Here is a 10,469-nt window from a genome sequence, read left to right as displayed (position 1 = left end):
ATTCCTGAGTTCCTGTGCAACGTCTGGCATCATCAGAGTCTCAGGGAGACGGTTTAGGATTCATTCAGTATTCTGATTTAATCCTCTTGGGGCTTGTATGCCAAATGCCAATGTGTAAATGGCAGTTTTAAGTGAACATTCTATGTAATTTCCCTGCTTTTTTGGGTTTGAAGAAAGTGTTAAGAATGTGTCATTTAACTGCCTACTGCAATTTTAGCTGCTTAGCTTCTTTGTGTCTTCCATGTAGGGGTGGACAGGAAGAATCTTTTGCACTGCAGAGTGCAATATACCTAATTTCTGAACGTGTCCTATATTATGAAGACAGGTGTTTTTTCTAAGCTTATCAGATACATTTCCTCACATGAAATAGGAAACAAGCAGTTAAAGGGGTTTGGGTATGGAATGCCTAATTATGTAAAACAAAAAAATCATATAATGAAATTCCAGCCAAAAGCATTTGGCTGGACACGAGTGGTACATTTTTGTGAAGATTTGTGTGTTTTTAAAAACTCTTAATTAACCATGTAATCCCATACTCTAATTATATTTCATGAGACTGGCTAGTCAAATAAAGATGGTATTTATCAACCTGTATTATACCTGTAGAGAAGCATCATGGGCACGAATCTTCGTTGTTAAAATAAATGTGCTTCAGAGAAGCTAATAGTGAAATTATTTTCATCAACATGTGGCTGCATGTGTAGGGTTATGTAGAATTACTGGTTTGCTGTACCCTACTTGTGATTATTGGCTGTTTCATGAAATAAAACTGATGTGAAATGCACTTTATAAAAATGATTAATAATGTATTACTAATACATTATGATTAATGTATTAATGATTAATAATGTATTCCTTAATAATCCATTTAAGGCATGGATTCAGTTATCTCCCTAACTTGTATGCATGTGAATAAGTTTGGCTTGAAACTGAGAAAACATGATATGTGAGTAGCTCCAAAGCAGTCTCACCTTGGTGACACAAAACTTGGTATGGGTCTGTTTACCCATTTACCTGCTCATCTGAGTGCTGCCAGAGCATCTATGGTGTGAGAGAGGTGCAGTGCCAGAGGGGAGAGGCTGGCATTCATAAGATGCCAGAAACTTCTTAAGAGGTTTGTCATTGCAGCTTGAAGTGAAAGTTGTGAAATTTCTGAAGGAGGCTCAAGAGATCTTAATTTTTATTGTAACTTACCTTGGAAAATTAGGCATCCTTTCAAGTATAATTGGCAATAGGGCTGTGGCTTGTTTCCCTTGTGCTCTTATGAGAGCATTGTTGATTAGTCCTCATGAGGCAGAATCAGCTTTTAAAATTTCTGGTCCATACAGAATTATTTTACAGAGTGAGCGTTCTTAACTTGCCGTCTTAACCTGAAAAGAGCTACCTTGAGTATAGATAATGAAGATTTGAGTAAGATAGGAATCTGTAAACAACTGAATGTTTAGACCCATTTCTATTCTTAGAGGTGTCTAAGCAGGGAATTATCCCAGCAGAACCACTTCTGTGCTTCTTAGCAGTGGAATTGGAGTTTGATTTTTGTCCCTTCAAGGATGAAGACAAATTGAGAAATAGGGAGTTACTTGGTCTCCCCAAGAGAGACAGTAGTAGGCATCTAGTCCTTACAGTAGACTTTTAAAAAAACAATGGCAATTCTGGATGGTTAATTTGTGGAGCTGTGTGGACTTAATGTTTGGGGTCTTATATTTGGGGCATGCACTGAGATGTCAGCATATTCTGACATGGAAGGAGGGTTCACATTCTTTGTCTCTCTTCTCCCCCTCAACTAGCTGTCTGGGCCCTCATTACTCTCTTCTTGGGAGCATGGAGGAAAAGGAATTACCATCTGTTACAGATTACAATGTTATTGCTTCTTCATTTTCCTTCTGACAAAACTTACGACAGCATGGACAAAACTGGAAGAGGGGCAGAACAGAAAGAGAGAAATCTGTCAATGTCTGTGTTCTGCTGTCTGCTTCTCTTCCAAGTAAAAGCAAGTGTTACTTAGACAACTTAATTAAATTGTATCCGTCAGCCTAATGTGCCATGCTGAAGATGTAATACATCTTTTACAATAAATATTTCTTCTTATCTTTTCCAAAAAATACAAATCAAGCTGTTACTGGTCATGGAAATGGTTACCTTAAAGCCCCATTGCCTTAAACTTCCAGATTACAAAATTTAACTTTGTAGAAAAGAAACCATATAGAATATAATTTAAAGAGTACAAACTTTGTCTATCATTAAAACAATTTGGAGATTTAAAATCTTTGGAACAGTCCTGTTCTGATTTGCTTCCATCAGTATCTTGTGGCTCATAGACATATAACTTTGCATGTTGAACGAACAGCACAACCTGAGTGTGAACCAAGTAAACTTGTTGAAAATCCAGATTGCGAAGTACTAAGGAAGAAAAATGAAACAATTTCTTCCTCTGTATTGAATATAATGCTGACAAGGACAGCAGTAGTGGTATTCACTTGCTGTTTTATTTTAGATTGAAAAAAAAATTTTAAAAAATAACGTTACTCCTTTTCTGCAGCTCATATGTGAGTTAACAGCATGTGGTGGCTCGTGTTTTTGTCAATGATCTTGGATTTGCTTGTTTTTTCAGAATACCTGACAGTGTTTTCCCAGATGATTGCATTCCATGATCCAGAGCTGAGTAACCACCTAAATGAAATTGGTTTTATTCCAGATGTAAGTGCTAAGCATTCTTATAAGTATTGTTCAAAGAAAGTAAAAAATGGAAAATGAGGGAAAATTGGAGGAGATGCCTTTCCAGACTATTTCAGTAACAGTTTGACATAAGTGAAACTTTCATATTAATGGACTTTTTGAGTATGCTGATAAAATGGTCAAGTTTTGATTGTTGTTTTACATACCTCAGTCCTTACTGTTCCATTGGCATGGTAAATACAAGAAAGTACTAGTAGTCAGTTATCACTTCAAGATTTATCCTGAAAGGTAGAATTTTATGTAATATAATTTTATTCATAAAGTGTGGATTAATGTATAAAAATTAATATGACCATAAATGACTAAAAGCTGAATTTCTGCAAACTAGTTAAAAGCCATTGGTTAACACAAAAGACACACATATTTGCAAATAATATAACAAATGTGCATAAGTGATGGTTAATCTGTAGGTATGTCATACTTTGGAAGATGCTTAGCAGTCATTTATTACAGTCTATCAGAAGCATTGGGCAAGTGCATAACTTTAAGTTTTATGCTTTCATTGGAAGAAGTCTGTAAGATAGAAGAAAATGAAAACAGAGAACTCAGCTAAAATGTTACAGAGGGAGGGGTAAGTTGGAAAAGGCAAAGGAAGGCTTTCTTTAAAGGCTTACTTTTAGCTATCACCGCAAATAGTGAAGCTTTCCTCCTTTGTTTAGATGGGTATATATAGTCCAGAAAGCCAAGATAACACTATAAAAACGTTTGTCAATCTACTATAGCATCATTGAAGTTTGATTGATGCTTCTGAAAAGCAGATTTAGGCAAGGCTACAGAGAGAATATTTTTAATTGATACTGTCTATAACATGTTTGACACTTAGAAATTTGGTATTAACAAGAAGAGATGATGACTAAGAGGTCAAAATGGGAGAAGGGAATTGAAGTCAAGTGATGCTGATGTAGAAATATAAATTTTGTAAGAAATTTATATGCATTTCTTCTGTAAGCAGTATAAAGTCTTATGTTTATTAGGAAATAATTTGAGTTGAAGCTGCAAGGCTAAGCCTCTGAAAGTCATTTGTTGTACATATTCACCAGTTCCTGGGTGAATATGTGTGTATCTTCGGGACTGGCAGATACTCATTATCATTGTTTACAAAGATTGTAGTGGAAAAGCAGATACATGCTTTCATTTGTAGAGTTGTTTTTAATGTAATAGTGTTGTTTATGAATGATACAAATTTAAAAGATACTGTGGCATTAAAATGAGCATAAGAGAAAGCCACTGTATTGCATTATAAAGAGAGATGTTTGAGAAGACCATATGTATTGCTGATAGCCCACATCTGAAGAGGGTAGGTGGGAGGAAACGAAGGAAAGGTGGAAAGAAGGGAGAACATTGATATGTAGAAAGTCTAAATATTTTGGGGGTTGAAGAGCATGGTTTAAATTCCTGATGGAGAATCAGTTTTGCAGCATCACTATGTAAATGCGCTTGATTTGTTTTGTAAAGGCTGTGGATGACCAAAGCAATTCGTCTGTGTATTTTGTCCAGGATACCAGTTCCAACTGTAATTTCCCTGACCATCTTACAGGTTCCCGTTTTCACTACTAACCTACATGAGAGCTCTGTGGCAACCTCTCTTGGGTGTTAACTTGACCTTTCAGCAGCTCCTAATGTCTCCTTATACATTTAAAATTCTCCACTGAAAACCTCCAAGGTGCAAGTCAGATGGAATAGTTTAAAATCACATGTATTTTTGTATTTTAGGTTTTGTGTTGTGCTAGTTGATGGACAATAGATAGTGAAATGTGAGATTAAAATGTCTCTAAGTGTTAAAGTCTAGAGATGATTAGGTAATGTACTAAATAATTACAAAACAGAGGTGTATTTAAAAAAACAATTTTCATTGAATGCAAATGATAGTTCTTAAATGAACACTAGCCTCTGAAGAGAGGTTGTCCTTTCTAAATCGTCTTTTTTGTTTTTAACAAGTAAGAGTTGTTCTGCCTTTTAGATTAGTGAGAAGTGATTTTTGTACCTGTAACAAGATAGCACAGGATCCATCAAGGTGAAGATATGCACTGTAGTAATGAGATCTGAACCAGAGTTTTGTGCTTGAGTACTAACCCTATCAAAGTAAACCCTGATTAGCGTTTCATCATTGAAGCGCAGGCTCTGCTGCAGGAAAGATTGTGTTTCCTGGCACCCTTCTCATTTGCTTCAGGTCACGTAGCTCTCAGAATATTGAACATTGCTGAAGCTTGAACAGCTGATGCAAGGCCTGGATTAAGTACATTGCTATGGCTATGTGATTTACATGTAAATAGAGGGATACATATGGTGACTCTTACAGTTCTTTGCTCACTTTCCTAAAGTTTATAATCTCTCCCTCTTCTCCCCCCACATAATGCTTTAGAACTCATTCTGTATTTCACTGAATAATAACATCAACAGCAGACAATTTTGAACTGAAGAAAAACAAGGAAGTGTGCTACATTACTAAAATGGTAACTGTAGTTATGAATTAATCTGAAGAGCTTTCAGCTGCGAATTATGGAAGCTAGACACAGCTGTCAGGTGGCCGTGAACAGAGATGACAAAGTCTGGCTGCAATTACTAATAACATTGTGCTGGAGCCGCTGTCATTGGTTAGATACCCTAGCTTGGTTTCGGCGATATGCAGGAGGCGTTAGTAATAAGTCTTCATCTGAGAATTAAAAATTGAAGTACTTTATCTCTGTTTGTTCTGTTAACCAATTACCTAGTGGTGAATCTTGGGGAGAAATTTCTTGCTGGTGGATTTATCTTGTGAGGAACGTGGTCATTCTTCAAATTTTGTTTGTGTAGCTGCATATAGGTGGGTAGAATCTTAATACTAAAAATTGAACTGAAATTACATTCTCTTTGCATCCCCAGTCATCAAAACATTTTTGCACCTTTCCGTAGCATTTAAACTTATGACTAATTGTCTAGGCACCATATAGGCTTGAAGCTACGTATGTGTGTATGTATTTTGAAGACAGAACGTAAAGGTGCAAGATCAAGGATTTATAGAATAGACTATTGCAGTTGGAAGGGACCTACAATGATAATCTAGTCCAACTGCCTGACTAATCAGGGCCAACCAAGTTAAAGCATGTTGTTAAGGGCATTGTCCAAATGCCTCTTAAATACTGACAGGCTTGGGGCATCAACCAACTCTCTAGGAAGCCTGTTCCAGTGTCTGACCACCCTCTCAGTAAAGAAATGCTTCTTAATGTTCAGTCTAAATGTCTCCTGGTGCAGCTTTGAACCATTCCTACATGTCCTATCACTGTATACCAGGGAGAAGAGATCACCTCCCTCTCCACTTCCCCTCTTCAAGAAACTGTAGAGAGCAAAACCATTTTTTTCTTAACAAACGAAAATTGAAACAAAAAGCCGTAGCTGGGAGGCAGCCTTGTTAGGACAATTCCAGCTTATTGTTGGGCAACATTGTTCCACACATGCATCAATCAGGCAAAACAAAACAACAACAACCAAACAAAAAACCTAAAAATAAAAAACAAAACCCCAAACCTACCTCAAACAAATAAACCCCAGTGACTTCATAGACAGAAAATCTTGTTCCTCCTGGAGCAAAGGAGCTAGTCACTGCTGAAGGTGGAATACTTGCCCACGTTGCCATTGTTTGTGGTAGTTCCTATATTCCTGTAAGTGTGACTTCAGCATTAAGAAGGAAAAGCTCCAACATAAAAAAGTCTTGAGCACTGAAAACAGTGTGAAACACATGCTTTACCATGTATTAGGGGTTTTGTTATCCATCTATAAATTATTTTTATAATGGTGAAGACTTGACAGTTTACCAATTTAAAATAACACACTGCACTGAATGACAGATGGTCAGGAGAGGATTCTTCTATGAAAGACTGTAAGAATAATGATTACTCCTATTGTGTTTGTTATCTTTAAAACTGTAGGTATTTAACCCTGATCTCAGCTGTATAATCCTCTGAGGTGTAGAAGGTGAACTTTGTCTTAGAGATTTTTCAATTTTCTTAAAGGTTTTTGGTAAACTCAGGTGTTACATACATGCATAAGACACAAGAACTTCTGAAGAATGTGGGCATTGTTGATGTTTTGAAAACTCAAACCTTCAATTTTAAATAATTAATTTTCATCATCCTGCAGACAGGTACATATCTTCACTGTAGCTGTCTTATAATGTTCGTAAGGTACACTTGAATCATACAGGACAGCCACTTAATTCTTACAGGCTTTTCACAGAACAAGAAGCTTGTGTGTGCCTTTTAATACTCCCTACCATCCCCAACAACAAACATTAACACTCATTTTCACCTTGCTATTTCTTCTGAAATATCTTTAGAACCAAAATCCCATGAGCCTAATTTTCTTTAGAACTATCTTTGCAACTGAAATCTCAATCTGCTGTAGACACAAGTGTGTAAAGCTCTCATCTTCTGGAAAAACGGTCAAATAATGAAACAATCTGGACAGTAATAGCAGGGAATTAATGAAATCCTCATGGAAAAGGCTTTCATCAAGGTTTGAACCAGTATCTGTAAGAGCTTTGAATGTCTAAATGAGTGATGCACTCTTTTCAAAATATGCTCATCTAACTATGGGAAAGTAAAGCATTTTCACCCTGTCGAAAAACAACGAAATGCGTCTCCAAGGTCAGGTACTGATCAGAATTTGTTATAGCAGATCCCTGTTGGAAAAGAAGCTTTAGATAGGAAAAATAAGACAGGGAAAGATGGAGAAGGAAACCAAGCCTAAGGACAAATGTAACTAAAGAAACCCCTGTGGATTTATTCAGATTGTTTGATTGGGAACTTATGTTAGGGGACTTCTGTCTTCTTCATGTATTAGAAATATCAAAAAAAGAGCTTGAATTTTACTAGCAAAGCAAAATGATAGTTACGGCATTGCTGATCTCAAGTTCACTCTAAAAAAAATTAAGTATTAGTTTTTTACAGGCTCTTATTTTAATGTGACTTATTCTCAGGCTGTTCCAGGAGTTCAAACGCTACTTATGATTAAACATTAGGTATGCTTCCCAGCTACGGAGAGTTAAGTGTCAGTAAAACCTACAACCCCATTATGTTTCAGCGTTCTGTAGTGAGAGGTTGTAAACTTCCTCGTTAGAAGCATGGCCCAATGCTGTTCCAGCCAGTGGTTGCTAGAGGGCAGCATTTACTAATAATATGTTAAAAGTGTAGTCACTTCACTAATACTTCACTAATACTTTGTTAGCTTATTTATTTAAGGGCTTCAAGTCAGTGCAGTTCTTTTTGTTTGTGTTTTTCAATTTGACTTGTATGGTGGAATAATATGACCATTGTTGTGGCTTTTCTTTGCTTGCTTATTAGTAGTAATCATAACCTCTTCAGGTTTACCAAGACTTCCTTGTCTTAGAACATTATGAAAATGAGATGGAAAAATCCCTTCAATAAAAACTTGCCTAATGCTTTCTACTTAAATAGTTTGACCTATATTTTTATGTCACTGTTGATAAGTTTGGTGATGATGGTTTAGAGCAAAGTGATGCTTTGCCTTGTGGTTACCTTTTAATAATCTGCTTAATGTTTCAAATTTTGTTTATTTTCTTGTATACTTCTATGCTGATGCATAAAAGATAGAGGTGTTTGTGAAATTAGGAGAAAATGTGGATCTGCTTTGGTTAAACATATTAATCAAATGTATGAAAAGGAGGATATAGTTGTTTTTAAATACCAAGGAAGTAATATAGTTAAAAATTACTTCCGCATAACATGTACCTCCAAGCAAAGAGGAGCCTCAGGCTTTTAGGAGTGCTTGATTTTCTACTGCAAACAGGTAAACAGGTATTGGCTGATCATAACCAGTGTAGGAGGTATTTCAGGGAACAGGGTATGTTGTTATTGAGCAGAGAGCCATCTATTGAAGGCATGCAAAGATATACTTGGTGAAATAGTATGAACGTATTAGAAGATGAAAACACTAATAGAAATATCACCATTTTCATTGGGTTTAAGGGGGTTTGAACCGTTAAAATCAATTGGCTGGTTGGAGGCCAAGCTTTATAAAAGCCTCCTGAATACTGAAAGTGATGAACAGTCTGGTTATCACAACTTTTTTAGTTTTATGGACAGTATGGTTCAGATATTATTAGATGCTCAGATGAAGACATAGAAATAAAACTTAGAGCTGTTCTGAAGAGCTTTTCAGCAAATGTGTGCATCGTTTGGCCAGTGCCATAACCCAGTTAAGGGTTTATGGAATAAATAGTAATTTATTAACATAATATCAATTAGGCTTTCTCTTCTCATTTGCTTGCTTCCAGGGAAAGTTCAATTGGAGAACTAATTTGCACTTTATGAGCTAAAAAGTAATATATTAAGCTTTATGCCTAACTGTAAATCTTCAGAAGTGGAAAACAGCACGAGCCATGCAACCGAGTAAAATTTAACAATGATCATCTCGCTCTTGCATCCCTAATTTGTGGTGACTTTCTATGCAGTTCAGTGTTTCAAGGAAATAGATTCTGTTGCCTTCAATGTGCTAAGTACTTAATTGAAAATTGAGAAACTCTTAAGATAACATAAATGCTTAGTTTTTCTAATACATACTGATTTTTTCTCTATATGATATTACGAGAATGAAAGTTGGCAGAAACTAAAGGTTTTCTGTAGCCATTGCAGCAGCACAAGTTCTTAAGACAGTCTTATAGTAGTATAAGTGCTGAAGCAGCCTCAAATCAGATGACACCTGCCTTTAAAGGTCACAGTATAACAACATGAATACTTTAGGTGTTAGTAACTGGCACTATATGCTTCTGAGAATGAAACTGTTCTTGCTGTTCAATGCCGAGTATACTTTTTAATAAATACCAACATAGGAGGAAAAGGTAGATATGGCTAATTTTTCTGTTGGAAATTGTGATTTGCACTTTTAATTATTTATATAGAACCAGGGATTTTTTTCCATAGTCAAAAAGATATATGGAATCAAGTTGGTTTATGCTTATTACCACTTAGCAGTATATATATGTAAGGTGAGAACAGTTACAGTGTTATAGAGCAAGTTTCTGAGTTCTTTAAGACTTCAGAGGTTATTTTTTGCAAACATAAGCCTAGTGAGGGTGATGGGTTTTGTTATTGTTTTTGGTACAGTATCACAAACTAATAACTGGAAAGAAATGCAAATGGGAACTTGGGGGAGGAAGGAGCATCTCGGAGGGGCTAAAAGTTGTGTGATAGTTGTTCTGCCACTCTTGTTATTTCCTATTTTAGATACATTTATGCCAAGTTAGGCAATTTTTAATGTAATAGATAACTGTCACAGGTAACTTCAACTCTTAAACCATTTTTTTGTTCTCTTCCCTCATCACCACCTTTTGCAGCTTTATGCTATTCCTTGGTTTCTTACAATGTTCACACGTGAGTATGCACTGTTTTTCTCTGATGAAATGTTCCTAATTTCTTTAGCACAATTTCTCATATTTTCAGCTAACATCCTCCTAATTGGTGGGGTGTGTCTATCATTTACTAGGTCACTTATAATTTGCAAGCATGTGTTGTGGTTTGAGTCTCAACAGTGCCTCACATACTTTGTGCTATGATTTTACAATAATTAGCGCTTTTTTTTCCTTTTTTTTTTTTAATTGAGTTTGAACTGGATTATTTTACCCTTGCAGGATTTAGGGAGTGTGCAAAGGAAGCTGTTATCTACTGGAAAAAAGATACAATTATAGTTTATAAACAAAACCAAACCTCACCAGCTTCCCCTGCCCTCACCTGAATAAT

At 36.0% G+C, this 10,469-nt stretch overlaps 1 protein-coding gene across 1 annotated transcript in view; it reads left to right on the top strand.

Moving 5' to 3' along the window:
- TBCK (TBC1 domain containing kinase) overlaps window positions 1-10,469 on the top strand; it is a 65,986-nt gene that overhangs the window by 14,779 nt on the left and 40,738 nt on the right. The window contains exons 15-16 of the mRNA XM_010019248.1: window positions 2,612-2,697; window positions 10,067-10,103. Coding sequence (XP_010017550.1) covers window positions 2,612-2,697; window positions 10,067-10,103 — 123 coding nt within the window. The remainder of the gene's footprint in view (window positions 1-2,611; window positions 2,698-10,066; window positions 10,104-10,469) is intronic.

This window comes from Nestor notabilis, unplaced genomic scaffold (genome assembly GCF_000696875.1).
Source record: "Nestor notabilis isolate BGI_N333 unplaced genomic scaffold, ASM69687v1 scaffold24807, whole genome shotgun sequence".
Taxonomy (NCBI): Eukaryota; Metazoa; Chordata; class Aves; order Psittaciformes; family Psittacidae; genus Nestor; species Nestor notabilis.
Note: the sequence above shows the minus strand (reverse complement) of the source record. Positions and strands in the feature narration are given on the sequence as shown.